General features: G+C 40.7%; 1 protein-coding gene across 1 annotated transcript in view; it reads left to right on the forward strand.

Annotated features, from left to right (window-relative positions):
* The first annotated feature begins 322 nt into the window (after positions 1-322).
* DNAJC15 (DnaJ heat shock protein family (Hsp40) member C15) overlaps positions 323-19,336 on the forward strand; it is a 64,752-nt gene continuing 45,738 nt past the window's right edge. The window contains exon 1 of the mRNA XM_019749795.3: positions 323-573. Coding sequence (XP_019605354.3) covers positions 469-573 — 105 coding nt within the window. The 5' untranslated portion in view covers positions 323-468. The remainder of the gene's footprint in view (positions 574-19,336) is intronic.

Below are 19,336 nucleotides of genomic sequence, written 5' to 3' on the forward strand. Positions count from 1 at the left end.
GGCACTAAAAGTATGCTCAGTGGTTGGGGGTAGGAAGCAAGGGCGGCTGGTGTGGGTCAGGAACCCTCAGGCACTGCACTCTCTGGGTCTCTGCTACCCAGCCAGCCGATGAGACCAACATCAGACCTTGGACGTACACCCAGGCCCTGGGGCTACTTGGGGAGAGGGCCAGGCCCCGACAGGCACCACGCCCGGAGGCCCAGTGTTGGCTCTGGGCCCGCGGGTCTGAAACAAACAGAACACCCTCCACGTCCCGGGGGCCTCAGCGCCCAGCCTGATTCTCGGCTTTATGACAGAACAAGCCGGCCCGAGCTGGGGCAGAACGAGCGCGCCTGGGGCCCCGCCCTCCACCCGCACAGCGGCCGCCCGTCGGCTAAACCCGCGAAGCGACCGCCGGAACTAGTTTGTCCCCGCGGCCGCGTCGTAGGCTGCGCCGCGGCGCACGGCACCTGCTCCGGCCGCATCGCCATGGCCGCCCGCGGCGGCGTGTCGCCCGCCAGCGAGGGCCTGCGCTACGCCGAGTACTCGCCGCCGGCCCCCAAAGCGCCGGACGCGGAGACCCCGCAGGGACTGGTGAGTGGCGCCGGCGCCCCGGCCCGGGCCCTGCAGGCGCCGCCTCGCCCCCGTGCCTCCCTCCCCTGGAAGCCGCGCTCCCGGCGGGCGCCCAGCAGCCTGGTCCCACGGCTGGCGGGCCCTGCGGGGACGCTGCGCGGCGCCAGGCGTTGACTGCTGAGCGTGTGCAGAGCACTTCTGGTCCCCAAGGAGCTTCCAGTCTTGTCGGGACGCAGACCAGAGAACAGGCACCTGGACACAGGGCATTAGCAGTGCGGTAGGACGGATGCTCTTAGCTCCTCGGACACCCCAGCCCCTCCTGGGGCCCCGAGTGAGGGCGGGCAGACGGGGCGTCACAGGGAGGCCGATGGTTAGAGACGAAGGTGGAAGAGTGAGTAGCGTGCAACTCAGAGAGGAGAAGAGGAAAACGTGTCCCCGGCGCGGGCGGTGGTGTCTGCGAAGTTCCGGGCCGAGAAGCGCCCCGGACGGGCTGCGAGGGGCTTATTCAGGCAGCAACGCGGGTCTGGGCAAAGGAGCCGCCCCAAACCCCGTGCGAGTCACAGAGGTGTTTTTCAGTTTCCTGTGGCCATTGTAGAACAGTAAACAGAAATAGGTGGATTTAGTTTTAACTAGTTTATTTAACCCAATACATGCACTGTAATATTTCAACGTGCAATCGACGTAAAAATTGTTACCGATGTGTATCATGGACAGTTTTTATGTTGATTACATGTTGAAATATACACATATATACATATATATACACGTGTGTGTGTGTGTGTGTGTGTGTGTGTGTGTATATATATATATATATATATATATATATATATATATATATATATACCTGTCTTTGAACTCGAGTGTGTATTTTACGCTAACAGGACACCTCGGCTGGGACTGGCCACTTTCGGATTAGCCGCACGTGGCCTGTGGCTGCCTTATTGGTCAGCGTGGTCCCCGCAATACATGGGGCCTAGAGCACAGGAAGCATCTGATAAACCGCGCGGAAGAATTAGTATAATCTGAGGCAGCAGTTCCATTTTGATGAGTTTTAAGCCAAGGAGTGATGGGTAAGGCCGTTGTAAGGTTCTCTCAGGTTATGTGTAAGAAGAATGGGTGAGATGGAGAAAGGCTGGAAACATGGCCGGTTTATCCCTTTCCACACCACGTTCCGTGCTACTCCAGCCCACCGTGACCTGTCTTCCCTGCTTAATGTCCGGCAGAGTCTTAACGTTTTGAGGGATGCAGACAGTTCTTTGTTGTACAGGGTTGTTTCATACATATTAGGGACTTCTGGGATCAATAGTTCCCTCATCCACCAAATACCTTCCCTCCTAATCCCAATTATTGTGACAACCAAAAGGTCCACAGGTTGGCAAAATGGCCCGAAAGGCCTGTTGACTTCTGTTGGGAGTCCTTGGTCTTGGTAATGAGCAATGATGAGGTAGAAGATAAGAGTTGATAATAACTTTGGGCAACTTGGAAGTACTGAAAGTGATGGGAAGTTGACAGAGGTTAAGTGTTAAGAAAGAGTAAATGACCGAGGTGTGGGATATATTCGGTAATCTTACTGAAAATAGTAGAAAATAAAATGTCAAGGAATCGAAGAAAAACATTTTTCATACCATTTTTTTTTTTAAAAGGATACAGTTTAAAGATTTTTGAAATATGTATCTGCAGTCATACATGTTAGGGAACTCTTTTTCTTAAGTAAGCTTCTCTTTAGGAACTAAGAATTAATGTTTATTAGCCTGTTTAGGAGAGTAACAATATAAAAATGTAGGCAGAAATACTAATGTAGTACCTTGAATAAAGTAGTATCTTGCAATTTATTGTTTAATAAGCAGAGGTCAGGGTAAAACATTAGTTTAGCAAAGCTGATTCTCATAGAAAAGTAAAAAAGAAACATTAAGGCTGAGAATTTATTCATCACTGAAAAAAGAGACCACTCCTGCTATTTTTCAATTCCAGTTTGATTTAAAACACGTTTTAATATACCGGAAAGCTTCCCTTTGAAGAAATATCATGGATTATGTATTGTATATCCATATTTTTAACTTTGTCTGAATTTTTCCTTGCCATTCTTTATATCGTAAGAGGAGACTAAAAAGCTCCATGGGCAGGAACTTTGTTTGCTGTCTGTGTATTTCCAGCATCTACAATGGTGCCTAATATGCGGTAAGCATTACAAAAAGAAATGGTTGAATGAATAAATTATTCTGGAATGGAGGGAATGAGAAAAACGATTCTGTCAGTGAATGGAGTTAATACAAATCTGGAATCTAATTGTCTACCGATGAATCCTACAAAATTCAGCTTACCTAAAATACCAGAGGTGCCAAAAAAAATGTATACACATTTTAAGATAGGAAAAAAATTAAAATTGTAATACTCAATATATACCGATGACAAAAGATGAACACAAGTCGTGTGTCTACATTTTTGGCCCCCTCTGGATAACTCATTACAGCCTCTTCCCAAACATGCTGATCTCCTCTTTCCCTTATCTTGCCAACATCAACTCCTCTTTTCTCCTTTACCTCCAACATTCAGTCCATCTGTCACTTATGCCGGGCTCTAATTCCTTTCTCCCTTCCTTCCCACTGCTGTTCTATGGTCTTGATCATCTCTCCCTGGCCTCCTGCGATAGCCTTTACACACAAGTCTCTTTGCCTCTGGTCCTTTACCCTTTGTAAACTCCACGCTGCCGTCAGTTGTTTGTCTCTACTACAGACCTAATAATGACACCATTCCTTTTTATAAATTTACCCTGGTCCAAACTTTCCGCAGAGCAGTATACAGGACTCTGTGAACTGACCCCCAGAATGGCTTACCCAGCCCTGTTTTCCATCCTTTGCATTCTCTATACCCTTTGCTGAGACTGGACTTACAGTTTTCTCCTGTGTTTGAAAACTCTGTGCCTGGCAAATGCCTATTCAGGCTCAGCTTAGTGATGTGAAGCCTTCTCGGATGCCAGTTTCCTTTTTCTAGTAGAATTAAGTTGTTTCCTCCTATGTATTTCCTTAACAAATCATACAAATTTTTATGATAGTATTCTTTATAATGTATCAAAATAAGTCAAGAACTTTTATCTGCTTCTGTGATTGGCATTGTACTTGAACCATAGTAGTCACTTAATTGTTTATTAAATGAACAGCCATTAACTTTTATTACTATTGAATAACTGAATGAAAAACATGGGTGTTTGCATCTAACATATTGATGCACTTATTTTTTCCTGTAAGGTGTCTCCGTTATGTTAGAGTCTGGGAAGAACAAGGGTGTCTGTCTCGCTCAACCCTCTTTCCCCAGAACATAGCACAAGGCCTGGTGTGTGCCAAATGTTTGTATATTTATATGGCAAATGTTATAACTGTGATAAATAAATGTTTGTTGAGTGAGTGAATAGTCTCCATGTTCCCTCTCCATCACTATTTGCACTCCCCTTTTTGAGGCAGAACGACAATTCTTTTCTGTCTTTATTTCCCTCTGGTATAACTGTTGTCTCTCTTGAACTTAAATGTTGCAGCCTCAAGATAGAAGTTTTAACATTTTATAACAGTTTCAGGCAATTTATATTTATCTAGAAGGTTATCTACTGCTTATGCTGTTTTGGAAGAATAAAAGGCCTTAGGGAATTTGTAAACAGTTTTGATGCCTTTTTTCCCCCAGCAGTAGCAGCTATGATGGAGTAGACTGTATTACCAGTTTTCGGAAATTGTTTGATTCATGGTAGTGGAACATTTAAAGTAATTTTTCTGGTGTTTTTTTTTTTTTTTTTTTCCCCCTGGTGGCTAATTGAAACAAGGTGGCCAATAACAGATACCTGACTTGGCCCATGCGTTGATTTACTGGCATTACTTAAATAATGCTTCTTCTCCTGTTTGAAATGTGTGTTCTAAACTAAAATTGGATATTCTTTATAGGCAGGGACCAAGTTTTAAGGATGCTCATTCTCAGCTCCCTACCTAGTACCAGGCACTTGGTTGCTGCCCCATAAATTGTTCTTGATGATTGCATTAACGAATGAATGAAACAACTGGATGGGAGAAAATTAGAGAAACGTTTTCTAGAATGAAGAAATGATGGCCTTAAGGAATAAAAAAGAGTAAGATAAATGAGACTCTCTCTCTTCTTTGACTTTTTTAATGGTAAAGAGAGGCCTAAAATAGTACCGAATGTTATGTATAGTCAGAGTACACATAGTACTGTGACTTCTGATATACTTTCTAAAGATTTGGCTATTTTATTGCCCAATACCTCCAACAACACAGGCATTCTCCACTCTGTTTTTAAAGTTTGTCATTTCAATTCAGTTTAATGGGTGTTTTTTGAACACCAAATCCATGGGAGCTATATACTAGGTGTGTATGGGGTACAGATAAATCAGGATTGCCACCCTCAAGGAGAGAGGTCAGCAAACTTATTTTGTGAAGGGCTAAAAGGTATTTGAGGCTCTGCAGGCATCTGTCACACGGCTGAACTCTGCCGGTGTGGTGAAAGCAGCCACAGATAATACAGAAATGTGGTTGTTCAGGTAGAACTTTATTTACAAAAATGGTTGGAGGGCCAGATTTGGCCTGTCATGAGTTTGCCAAACCCTGCTCTGGAAGGCAAATTGGATCAAATTTAAATACCCAGTTCAAGGTTGACTTCCTCAAGAGCTGTCATTTATTTGTTCATGCAACACATATTTCTGGTGTCCCCACTTTGTTAGGTAAGATACTGAGGCTAAGAGCTGTAGTGGACAAAAAAGATGAAGCAAACGTGGATTTTGTCCTCAAGGAACTTGAAAGATACTTGAAAAATATTTGATTTTTGAAGAGCAGCCAGAAAGAGAAAAACAAGTTTTTGTAAAATGTAGCTTACATCAATAGAAAAAAAAAAAATTAGGAAAAATAGGTTGGGATAAGACTGGATAGCCCTGAATGGCAGATTAAGGAGTGTGGACCATGTCTGTAGGCAGTTGAAGTTTTATAGGAGTGGTGTGATCAGCGGAGGGTTTCAGGGAGATTAAGTGTAGAGCAGGGTTTCTTTAAGAAGTGTAGAGGGTAGAGAAGCCGAAGAGGGCAAGAGCAGTTAAGGATGTGGGTGATACCGAGTTTGCCCGAAAATAAGACCTAGCCAGACCGTCAGCTCCAGTGCGTCGTTAGGAGCAAAAATTACTGTAAAATCCGGTCTTATTTTACTATAAGACTGGGTATAATATAATATAATACTGGGTCTTATATAATATAATATGATATAATACCCGGTCTTGTATTCATTTTTGCTCCGAAAGACTCATTAGAGCTGATGGTCCAGCTAGGTCTTATTTTCAGGCAAACACTGTACGTTGGGAGCACAGTCTAGAGGAGGAGACGATGGCAGCAGGTGTTTTGTGCCAGGTGTTAGGCTAATGCTTTAAGTGCATGAACTCATTTAGTCTGTGTAATAGCCCTGTGAGGTATAAATACTGTTATAACCCCCCACTTACAGATGAATAAACTGAGGCGTAAAGCAAAAAAATAATTTGCCCAAGGTCACATCGTTAGTGCGTGGATGCACGCCAGGGTACACTGCTTTCTTGCCTCTGTGTTCTTACTCAGAATATATTCTCTTCATTTGTCTTTCCCCTTCAGCTTTTCTGTGAGCCTCAAGGTCTAACCAGGAAAACATACCTAAGTTATTTGAAACAAATGTAAGTCGGAGAATTGGCTTTATAGGTAATGGAGCGATTGTGAGGCAGTCCAGAGGTTGAGAACAGCAAGAAGCCACTAGGGCTGGAGGGCCAAAGGGAAGAGTTCATGTTTTCAAAACTCCTCTAGTTAACTGGACCATGGGGTTCTGCCCAGAGGACGCCGGAGCTGCAGAAACACTGGAGCTGCTAGAGAGGAAGACAGAGGAAGGGGGAGAAGTCCCCTGCTCTCCCCCTTCCCACCCTCCCAGCTCCCGCCATTGCATCCATTGCATCTCCTTGCTCCAGCAACCCTGGAACTGCAGGACGCTCGGTCTCCTTTCAACAGGCGAGAGGAGGGAAAAGCCAGGGACTGGATCGGAGGCTGTGGGCCCATCTGGGACCAACATACTCACTTTATTTTCAGCTCTACACTGATTTGAATTCCCCAGATGTTGAAAAATTTGAAAGCATAGTCTCCTATAAGCAGTGTTACAAAACACTGTTATAAGCGGTGGCTATTCCCTTAGCCCACAGAAGCCCCTAGTGTGAGAGAAAGAGAGTATTAGTTCATGGAACTCCGTTTTTATTGTCGTATGCTCTTTGAATATTATTTCAGTGCTATTAGGGATTAAATAATTAATCCCCATTGTTAGCTCTCGTGAAAATCTAATCACCAGGTGTAACTTTTTAACCTTTTAAATTGACTTTTCTTTTTAAACAATAGTTTTAATGATCACCGAGTCTTCACAAGCCTCACACTCAGTTTCCCTCAGTAACATCTTGTATTAGTGTGGTGCATTTGTTAGAATTAATGAACCAGCACTGATGCATTTTTCACCAAATGCCATACTTTCTTTAGATTATCTTAGTTTTCACCTAATGTCCTTTTAATGTCCCAGGATCCCATCCAGGATAGCACATTCCATTTAGTTTTCGTGTCTCTTTTAGCTCCTCTTGGCTGTGACAGTTTCTCAGACTTGCCTTGTTTTTGATGACCTTGGCAGATTTGAGGAGTACTCAGAATTCTACTCAGGTAGGACTCCCCCCTATTGGAACATGTCGTCTGTTTTTCTCACAATTAGACAGTGTATAGGTTTTCTGGGGAAAGACCAAAGAGGTAAAGTGCCCTTTTCATCACATCACATGAAGGATATATATTGTAAACATGATTTGTCACAGTTTATGTTGACCTTGATCCAATCTGTAGTGTTTGTCAGGTGTCGCCACTGTATTTTCTGAAAGGAAGTCAGTATGTGTGACCCACACTTAATGTAAGCGGGCATTTTCCCGCCAAATCGCGTCGTAATGCGGGGCTTTTTTGACATTTTCTCGCCAAAATTAGACTTTCTGTAAAATATTCATATCTTTCGATCTATTTGATATTTTTCTATGAAACTTTCAGTGTTTTAGTTTAAAAAGAGGTCTCTATTTATTTACTTTGCAAAATTTTTGCTGGTTCCAACTAGAGGCGATATGACGAGTTTACTCGTTTCCCGCAAAAAATGTGTTAAGGAGTGGGTAGTTCTGCTTCCCTTCCTTGAGGGTGGGGCAGTCTATGAAATTATTTGGAATTCTTCTGCACGGGCGTTGTCTCTTCTCCCCCATGGATCTCTTCAGTCGCTTATTTGTACCGATGTGGATTCATGGGTATTTATTGTATACCTGGGTTATAGTCCAGTATTATTGCTCTTTTGTTGCTGAGATTATTCCAGCTCTGGTCATTGGGAGCTCCGTGAGCTGGCTTCTGGGTACCCGGCACACCTCATTGTTGCAGAGTTTTTTGAGCACTTTCTCACCACCAAGGTGCTCTAGCTCGTTTTGTCACTTTCCTGCCCCAGGTCTAGAATCAGCCATTTCTCTAAGAAGCCTTGTGTGTACAACATTTTAGCCCAGGGGAAACTTCATTCTGGATCGCAGCTCTGGATCCTAATAATCCCATTTTGATCCTCTTCCCATTTTCCCATCATTGCCCTATATTGCTAATGATGTGTGAGAGCAAAAGACGTCCTTGTCTTGGAGTCGGTGACTGCTGCTCTCAGTCCACCAGGAAGAGTGGAGTTACCCTGCAGCTTCACCAAAGCTCCTTTTTGTTTGATTGGTTTTGGATTTATTTTCGGCTTTCAATATCTGGTGTTAGTTTCTGCTAATGGGGAGTGCCAGGGGATTGTGAAACGGAGAGAGAGAGAGAGAGAGAGAGAGAGAGAGAGAGAGAGAGACATCAATCTTTCTGTACAGACAGACCTCAGATGTATTGCGGGTTCCGTTCCAGACCACCGTAATAAAGCAAGGATTACAATAAAGCAAGTCCTAATCTTTTTGCTGGTTGTGTGTGGGGGTGGGGTCTTGCTTTCACTTTGTGAAACACCCAATACCTGTGAAGCACCCCAAGTGAAGCATGAGAAAACGAGGTTTGCCTGTGTTTGTCCTTTGGAGTTTGTTACGCAGTCTAGTGTGGGCCAGGGAAGAGAGGAGCCAGTCTGCAGGTATAAGGTGTTGTTTCATTCCTCTAAATTATTAAATATGACATTGAAAGAATAATTTTCACTTCTTTTTGGAAACAGAATTTAACAACCATCACCATAACTGAAAAACCTGTTTTGTGTAGCAGGTATATAGAACTGAAGGGCAGAGAACTAAACCAGCGGTGAACACAGTTACAGAGTGGCGCTACACACAGCACATTTCCCTCCCCCCACATATGCCTCGCTGCAAAGATGGTACATTTTTATTCACCAAGAACTTTATTAGTATGTAGTACTTACAACATTTCTACATATATGTTTTCTCTAAAGAATTTTAAATAGAAGTTTTAATGAGTGCCACGAATAAACATGTTATTCATGTTACCTTGAACTGATTTGGGGTAACCCATTTCAGCCTTTCTTCCCTTTCTAGAAAACTTGTGATATTCTACTATTTAGAAACAGTTGGACTATCCTGCAGTTTAGAATTGTTGATTCATTCGTTCTCATTTTTAAGCATCAACAGATCTATTTCTAACGCGACGTATACTGTCTATTTTATCGGTATGATAAGGTTCTTCTGACTGTGAGATTTTGTGGAGGATTGTTTAGGTCCTTGTAGTATAAATTCGCTTTTGGCCAGTACAGGTGTTTTTCTGAGTTTGTTTGCCCCAAAAGTTTTCCAGTCTTTTCAAATACAAGGTCTTTTATAAGGTGAAAAATTTCATACGTGTCTCTTGCCCCCATAATATCCATAGTATTTTCTATTTGTGTTCATTGAATATATAAAAATGAGATAATATTCACGAATGTACTGAGTTCATGTTGTGAAATAAACAGGAAGTTAATATTTAGTACATGTCTGCTATGTGCCAGGCACTGTGATTATATTTTTCCATTTCTCGTAATAGTCGTGTGAAGTTAGATGTTACTTTTCACTATTTTACATATAATAAAACTGAGGAGCAGAGGTTAATTAACTGTCTCAAGGTCATAGAGCTGGTAAATGGCAGGACTAAGATATGAAACCAATTTTGATTCCAAAAGTCCTTGATTTTTTTACTGGACCATATTGCTGCTCCATCATTTTATCAGAAATCCAACTTAAAGAAATGATTTATAATCTTAGATTTTGTGGTAATTTTCAGTCTTCAGAAGCTTCAAGATATGCTTAAAAATTCTTAAATTCCAAAGCAGAGTTCATTTTAATTCACCTTAACTCAAAAAGGAAGGAAAGAATACTGTGTAGTGAAGTTTAAGCTGTAAGCATTATTCCCACTCTAAGATACTGCTGCCTGAAAGTAAAACTGGCTGTTGTAAGAGAGGGAAAGTAGCTTTTAGAAAGTGGGATGGTCTCCCAAGCAAGAAGAAGCAAAGCTACAAAGTGCTGCAGGTAAGGCGTCCGTCAGATGTGAGCCAAGAGAGTTGAAGGGGTGCTTGCTAAGGACTTCAAGTCAGCCTAATAAGTCTGTAGGGGTGCGTGACAGGGCGGGGCCGAGCTAGTGATAGCCTGGTCATTCTTAGCTGCAGGGAGGACGAGGGAGATCCCTAGTTCACCACCTTTGTTTTTACTGGAGAGTGCCAGGAACAATTTGGTTTTCAAGTTTAAAGTAGATCAGAAGTTTTTCTGATTTAAGGACTTAAAAGTTATTAAACCCTTTGACCAGGTGGGACCATCCCAAGATTTTTCTTTTTTTAATAACCTTTATTTTTCTCTTGATTTAACAGGAAACAATTGTATAATAATATCATATATAATAGTAATTGTAATAGCTACCATTTATTGAATGTTTACCGTATGTAAAATACTAGGTGATATACATAAATGTCCTAATTTATAAAAATTCATGCCAACCCGAGGAAGAAGGTATAATTATTACCCTCATTTTACAGATAAGGAAACACTAGTGTAGAGAGAGGTTAAGTAGCTTGGCCAAGGTCATGGAGCTGACAAGTAGCCAGATCTCAGTCCGTATTTTTTTGATAATGTGATTTTTTTGATATATAATGCAAAGATTTTATTTTAATAGTCAAAGGTAGGTACTAAGAATATGTAATTACTATTAACATTTTGGTTTATATCATTTTGGTTTTTTCTTTGTGTGGATATGCTGTATGTTTTGTTTTACAATCTTCTTTTATTCTCCATTCAACTATTATCTGTGAACATTCCTCAATATGTTACTTAATTGTCGATGCATAGTTTGGATATGCCCTAATTTATTATTCCTCCACTTTTGGGTATGCAAATTGTTTTCAGTTTTTATGTTATAAATAATGCAGTGATGATATCCTCATATGTTTATGCACCTCTATGATTATTTTCTTAGGATGATTTTTTTTGCAGTAATATCCGCAGGTCACTGAATAAATGCAAAACAGTACTTAAAATTATTCTTAAGAAATTGTTATGTATAGCAAGGATTTAAGTTTGGAGAATTTTTTGTTAATTATATTAGTGGAGAAGTACCCATTTTTCATAAGCCTGAGTTTTATTTCTTATTATGTTTGGCTTTTGGTTTTGTTTTGTTTTGGTTTGTTTTTGTTTTGCCCTCTTATTTACTCTCCAGTCTTGCTGTAGAAATTAATGCTTGCCTGCGGTTTAAAATAAATTAAGTGACTCTGAAGTGGAGCAAATACAAATTAGTTAGCTCTTTTCTTTTTTGTTTTTTTTCACTCAATTTAAAGTTTTCACAGGAATTGGTGTTTTGAGAGAAATTCAAATGTATTTGTGTTTGGCAATAGAACAGTAATGGTCAGAGCCACGTAGATTAATTTAGATAAGAAAATCTGTGAAAGTCACAGCAATTTGGCTTGAAAGCTCTAGGGGGGCATAATTGTAAAAATTCTCTCCCTAAAGTCATTTTATCACACTTTTTCTTGAGTATAAGTTCCCCTTCTCCTTTTGATCTGCATGTGTAATAATACCTCTCCCAAATTCTGCTGATTTGCCAACAGTTTTTCTTGTCTCCTCTCTCTTTTCTCTCTTCCACTTGCTGTTGTTCAAAGAGCTTTCTTTGTAGAAATGGAACCAAATAATAAGGCAGCATAAAACACTGAGTTCAGCAGAAAGTGATTTGCTTGTGATTAACCCTTGAAAATTGAGTCACTGCAAGATAACAAAGAAAAAATGTTTTTTGAGACAACCTACTCATTCTTCTTTTCCATTAACAGACGAGGCCTTTTTTCTCCCCAGGTGTTACGAACGCTCATGCTGCTGTGCTAGGGCTTTTATTTACCGTGCTCATCATTACACGCTTTTAGAAAAAGAAGTCCAAGAGGGAGCTTAGGACATCCCTTCTGCCCCAAGGCCTCTCACAGTCTTTCTGTTCAGTGGAAGGCAACTCCATGAAGGCAGTAACCTTGCCATCCTTTGTCCCCCCAGCTTTATGGGGGTACAATTGACAATAAACATTGTATATATTTAAGGAGCAGGGAAAAGGAAGGGGGGGAACACACGCTAGAGTGGGGCTAATTAATTAATTTATTTAATATCTAACCAGTTTAATTAGCAATATGTAATAGCAAAAGACTAAGGCAATTAATAGAATGTGCTAATGACAGAAAGCAAAGGTGGCCAAGACCAAACTATATACATTGATAACAGTGTCATGTCAAAGGAGTACACATACATGTAAGTTTAAGAGATCCCAACATATGTTTACTATTGATCAAAAATCACTTGGCTAAATACACAAATAACATCAGTAAGGAGTATCCAAAAACAGTAATAAGCTCTATAGGATAGTAACTATTACAGTAGAGGCCAAAAGCTCACCAAACCGGGGGAGAACAGCACTGGAAAAGTCATAAAAGAGAACCTTGCCAGGTCTGTAGCTGAGAGAAACTCAGGTATTTCCCACACGGCTGTTTGCTAGGTCCCAAGAATGCTGCTGCTGTTGGCGTTGTTGTTGTAGTTGTCGGAAGTTAGGAAGTCTTCTGACACTGCAAGCTGCATACAAGTTCCCAAAGATGCTAGAATGATGACAATTCACCAACAAAAGAAGTCTCTACTGTCTATTGAGGCAAGTTCCGATCTCTTACTCTGATACAATCCAATCCTGAAAAGCAGTCCTGAAACAGCAAATCTTCTGACTAGCAATTTCTAAAAACAGCAATCAATCAATCCACCTGAGGTCTGTCTTACATATCTCTTTAGATGCACCCCAGAGCCAAGTGTTTGTGTTCCTGCCTCCCCATAAGGAAATGGCCAGTTCCGGGAGGGTCCGGCAGTTACTAATATGAATGCTGCCCATGCAGCTGAAGGGCCAATTCATCCGGATAAGCAACATCTACTGTTCCTGCTCGGGACCATCAGCCCAAGGTCTTCCAAAGCCTGGCAACGTGCCTGTCACGTCGTCCTGATATAACTTAGGGGCTTCTTTACTTCCTCTGCTGATGTGGGTGAAACAGACAGAACAAAGAGGGAATTCTCTCAACCCCGATCAAGAATTTCTGTAACCCTAAGCTAACCATCACCTCACAGCTCAGACAACAGCAAACATCATCTCATGTCTCCCCTGCTCGGGAGAATGAGACCAAAGGGGGAATTTACTCAACCCCTGATCACAGCGCAGAAATCACCTCACATGCAGGAACAGACAAAAGCTAATAGACAAAAGCTCACATCAACTAATGAGGCAAATTTTCCTCAACATCTACCCTACAGGTGTAAAACCTGCTGACTTGATACACATACACATTGTGAAATGTTTACCACAGTCAAGCTAATTAACACATTTATCATCTTACAGTTACTGTGTGTGTGTGTGTGTGTGTGTGTGTGTGTGTGTGTGTGTGTGGTGAGATCATTTAAGATGTTCGTCTGGCAAATTTCAAGTAAAAAACTTGTTTATCTTATAACTGAAAGTTTGATCAACATTGTCCCATTTTCTCTACCCCAGCCCCTGGCAACCACCATTGTACTCTGCTTCTATGAGTTCTCCTTTCTTAGATTCCACAAATAAACATCATTATACAGCATGTATCTTTCTGTGTCTGATCTGTTTTACTTAGCTGAATGTCCTCCAGGGTTTCAAATGTCCTCATGTTTCAAATGCTAGAATTTCCGTCTTTTTTATCGTTGAATAATATTCTGTTATACGCATATAATCACATTGTCTTTTTTCATATCCATTCATCTCAATGAACACCCAATTTTTCTCTTTCATACCTCATACCCAATCTCTCAACATATCTTCAGAATATATCCAGAATCTGATCACTTTCCCCTACCCCATCGCTAATCACTTTGGTCCAAACTACCACGATCTCTTTCTTGGATGATTTTAATAGATTCCTAACTGACCTCCATGCCTCTGCCTTTGACATGTCAATTCTCAACACGACACTAGGGATCCTTTTAGATTCTAAAGGAGATCATGTTAAGCCTCTGCTCAACAGTCATGTCTCATATCACTCAGAAAAAAGCTCAAGTCCTTGCATTGACCTGTAAGGCCTGACGTGATCTGCTCCCCACACTAGTACCTCTCTGACTTCATTTCCTATTCTTTTCTCCGCTTCTCACATTCTGCTCTGTGCACACTAGCCTCCTGGCTGTGCCCGAGCCCAGCAGGCTTGCCCTGCCTGCAGACTGGTTACCTCTGCCCCCAGTGGTCTTTCCTTAGATACTGGCATGGCTGCTTCATGTTGTTTGTTTCCAAAGGCACCTTTTCAGTGAAAGCTTTCCTGGCTCACTGTATGAATTTGCCACTCACCATACAAATACACACTTCCTTTACCTTCCTTTCTCTAAACCACACTATTGTATATTTTCCTTACTTATATCATTTGTTTTCTGTCTCTACTAAAATATAGCTTCACAAGGATAGGGTTTTTGTCTGATATCGCCTCAGGACTTAGAATTATAATTGGCATGTAAACATTTAGTGTTTCTTGAAATCAGTCAACCAATCAGAGATTGGAGATAGCCGCCAAATGGCTATGTGATAAATAACCTAACTCTTTTATTGTGGATTTCTTTATTATTGTTTATGTTTGATTAGCAAACCAGTTATTCCTACATGGACCTGTGGAACTTTTATAATAAAATTTACCTTACATAAGGCCCTTAACGTCGCTTTCATTGTCTTCCATGAGACTTGGATATATACACACACATATATACACATATATATATGTCATCTTTGTTTTCCGTGGTGACCATGATGAAATTGTTAAAACCGAATTTACAAATTTGGTGTAGATACAGTGGTTTCTATTTTCCTTACATAGACCACTGTTCTCAAAATCAATCTGGACTAGTTGTGAAAGAATTAATTGGAGGGATTTTTAACTGATGTTGAACTGATTTATTTTTATGTATATACTCGTATGTGCACATATTTCTAGAAAGTTCAGCTTGTAAATATGTGCTAGCCTAATTCATATATATATATATATATATATATATATATATATGAATTTATTTAGGTCTTCTGCAGGCCTAGAAATGTTAGTTACTTTTCTAACCCATATACTTCTGAATCTTCAAAAAAATGTTTCAAAACTAAAACTTGCCCAAGGCAGTCTTGTGGATATTAAAACAAAACAAAACAAAACAAAACAAAAACAGAAGATCTAAAGCACCATATGTGGGATCCATGTTTACCATTCATGAGCCCCTACATACATATGTATAACAGTTTTGGCTGAGGCCAGAGTACAGATACATACACAGCTGTTTTTAATAAATCACCCTGCCTGATTTCTAATTTTTTAAGTCAAAGAAACCACAGCATTTTTTTGCTTCCTGTAAAATCACAGCTGTACCATGATGTCAGTCTGGTAGTTTGAGCAATTGTAGGCATTTAACCTGGTTATTGCCTAGTTGGTAGAGAATGACTGTACTTGCGGTACCATCACTAGGCCTGATTCAACATTTGGCTTTGAAATTGTCTTTTCAGTGTCATTTTTGTTGTTCTGTTACTGGCAATTTAGTTTTAAAGCATCATTGTTTAAAAAACATTCAGAATAAAAATTGAAGTACATCTCTGTGCGTGCCATTGAATCAAATGCCATGTTGCATGCATAAAAGAAACAAGAGATCTGTTAGCCTGAGGATACAATACTGAAGTTTAAGTAAATGTGAAATAGCACCGGGCTAAGGCATATGTGAAATTTTTTTCAACAGGAGTAAAATAGAGAAGATGTTGATGGAATTCTCTATTTACACAGTTCTGCCAAATGAGCCGTGGGCTGTTTAAAGCCCCAGTGTGTTTCAGATGTTACTTTACTTTTAAAAATGATATTCAGGTAAAGATATTGTCAAAAGTTCTGTGTGAATTACTTGCTCAGATTTCAGATTGACTGTCTTGTACTGCCTCTCCTCCATATTTGCAATTAGATAGTTTCTTTTCTCTTTTTGAGTCATTCACATGTGTGGAGGGTTGGGGGAACTTGTTTTAGAACTCACTAAATTTTCATCTGAAAAAATAACACAAACCAATGACTTTTTAGTGAATGAAAAAATGTTAGGTAGTAGACACATATTTTTCTTTCTAGGAAACAAATCATATTCTTATTCTGTACCAGTTAAGGTTAAAGTTTTAACTTAATTGCTTATATCTACCAGCTTTAGTATTTCTATAGAAAACTTTATGAGAAGGACCCGTGTTCTTATTCCAGAGTACAAAATCTGGTTGTGTAAAACATATGATATTTTTTAAAAATTTCAAGTTGGGTTCAACTTTGAAATAATATGTTTTTGTTTATCAATTGTTTATGCTGAAAAAGAATAAACTATTTTAATGTCAAGTTAATTAATATAATTAAAGAGGTAAATCACGTACAACCCCCTTTCAATAAGGAATTTTAATTCCTATAAAGAAGTTTTTGATTAGCTGTGCTATGCTTTGTCTTCTCAGTGTGGCTTTGATTGATAGTTTGGTCATTCACTGAACATCCTATTTTGTTCCAGTGATCCACCTAATTTGGGTTTGTTTTTGTTGTTTTTAAAGCTTTCAAGGCCTTTTATGTTTATCTTTGTATAACTAGTCTTTAGAAATTGAGATTAGTTCTAGAATCAACATTTTTTTTCCTGTTGTATTGCTGAAGGAATGAAAAATGAAATGTATATGGCAGGTGCTGTAGGAGCTCAGTGAGATTCCCTCCTGGACTTTTGAGCGTGCTGGCTTGTTTATTTATTTGTTTACTTCAGGGGTTCTTATGTTGGGTCTTGTGGGCTCACCGGCTTCAGGGAAACCCATGAATCCCCTCAAATTATACACAAAAAAATTGTATATATATTTATTTGTGGTTTTCTGGGGTGATGGTGTGTAGATTTCATCATATTTTAAAAAGACTCTTGATATCTAGAAAAGCTAAAGGAGACAGGACACTAAACTATAATGTAGTGCCATCAATGTTGTAATAAGGATACAAATAAAGGTTATTTAGAGATCAGCATAAACACTGGAGGCCCGCTAGGCACAGGGCGCCACACACACACCTGTGTGAGCCTCTGTCTTGTTCTGTGCTGCTGCGTCTCTTCTACATAGTGTAGTGACTGGTCTGTAGTGAGGTTTGCTTCCAAGAGGCCGTGTCCTGGTTGTGACAGATGGATGGCTTTTTGGAGGATAGTTTAATGAAGGGACTGTTTGCAGAGGTGTGGGCATGGTTTTAGGTAACTGGAAAGGAATGATGAATCTCAGGGACTGACAACAGTTGGAAACTGTTACCCACCCAGGCAAAGGGAGGAGGTGGAAATTATGGTCTGCAACTCAAGTTGTAGGCGTGGCAGAGGAGCTACCAAACAGGGGCTGTGGCCAAAGAGGAAACGCAGCAGAGAATGAGTCGGACCTTGCTTTCTGTCTCCTTATGCCCTGCAGGTTTCTGCGGGAGTTTCCTCTTGGGCCAGGCAGTCTCGTTCACAGCCTTTTCCCTGCTCTGCCCATTCTCCGTGGGCTTCGAACACTTCCATTCCAAGAGCTGCGGCGCCCACACAGACTACTGGGCTTACCACCTTTGTGGGGCCATCATTCCCTGTTTCAGGCTCTCTGAGGGGTCCTTGTTCTGCTTAAGGCCTAGTCAGGGCCCGCAGACAGGCCCCAGCTTTCAGTATTTCCGAATCCCGGGTGGGGTGGGGAGGGAAAGGGGTCTTTTCTGCGGCAGCACAAGAGCGCTCCTAGGAGGCTTTCCTTTGTGGGCCGGGGAGCACCCCCAGCTCTGAGGGACCCATGCACACAGTTGGAGCTGGTCTTCCTATCTCTACGTGTGGTAAAGCGTGTTCTGTCCAGTACTTGACTGCGTTGTGTTTTCCTTGGCAACTTGGATACCAAGATGCAAAGGGCAGATGTGTTTGGAGTCCTCGCCTGGGACTGGTGACCCGAGCATGGTGTTCTGGGGACACTTCCTCTTGTTGGCAAAACGACCAGAACCGAGAGGGCAAGTGGTGACTGGTTAATGCAACCCTTAGAGACCGGAGGAGGCAGAGAAGGGTGGGGACGGGCTCTGGAGGGACAGACGGAGACTAATCTGCGCGCTGCTCAACACGTATTTGTTGCTTTAAACGGAATTTTTATTGTTAAACACAGTTTAGCCTTACATTGTTCGATTAAGATGCAAAATGAGCAAATGCCTCATGGTTTAATGTTTCTGATGGAAATACCTTAAAATAAAAATCTCTGAAATTGTAGAGGCAACTGTTTGTCTCATATATTTTGAATAGTTGAAATAGTAAAAGTGATGCACTAATTATTAATCTATAAAAGTGTGAAATAAAAACAATTTTTTCAAGACTACATTTTGAAATATGCATTTTTCAAACTGTGGAAATTGGGATTATTTAATCCAGGGAAGACCAATTCCTTTTTTAGGGCCGACCTCAAAAACCACTTCTGTGAATTTTCTTAGACAAATTTAAAGGTTTTAAAACATTGTTCATACTTCTGTTATGCCACCTCTATTCAATAATAGCCAGTTATTTTTATTGATAGTATTAAAAGCAGTTCACAGCCTAGTTTTACCAAGTGTGAAGCTGCTGTGCTAAGTCCTTTATAAACAGTGTTTACATTTTATCCTCGCAGTAACCCTGGGAAGTGTAGGTCCTGTGGGTTGGTGCTTGAGATGCATCGGTGTACAGGACAAGTTCCATACAGGCCAGAGATCTTTAGATTCTGATAGGAATGTTTCTGCACCATTTTGTTTTTCTTGGTGTTTTTGTTAGTAGTCCCTAATTACTTTTGCAGGTGAGCACCTTTTCATATGTTTATTAGCCGTGTCGATTTTTCCTATGAGTTCCTTGACCTAGTATGCCCTTTTTTTTATTAGGTTGTCTGTTGTGCTATTAATGTTGAGGAATTCTTTATACTTTAGGATATGTGCTCATTGTTATGTGTTGCAGATGACTTCTCCCACTTTGTGGCAGATTCAAGCTGAAATATTAAAAACAGGTTAGATCGGGGTAGGCAGAGATAAATATTTCTAGTCATATGAAAAAAATAAACAAGTTTGTAAGGAAGGAAAGTAAATTCACACATGAATCAGTTGAGTAGTTTGGTTAGACTCAGGGTCCTTAAAGCGAACCAGTGGAAGGCAAGACTGGAAAACTCAGAACATGGCACAGAGAAGCTCTAGAAAGTGGCAAAAATACACCTCAACAGAACATCTGCTTTAAGGGAGTACTCACCCCCTTCCTGGGTCCTAAAGTTAGAGACCTTCGTGC

Source organism: Rhinolophus sinicus, chromosome 16 (assembly GCF_057876585.1).
Source record: "Rhinolophus sinicus isolate RSI-liver-muscle chromosome 16, RSI-T2T, whole genome shotgun sequence".
Taxonomy (NCBI): Eukaryota; Metazoa; Chordata; class Mammalia; order Chiroptera; family Rhinolophidae; genus Rhinolophus; species Rhinolophus sinicus.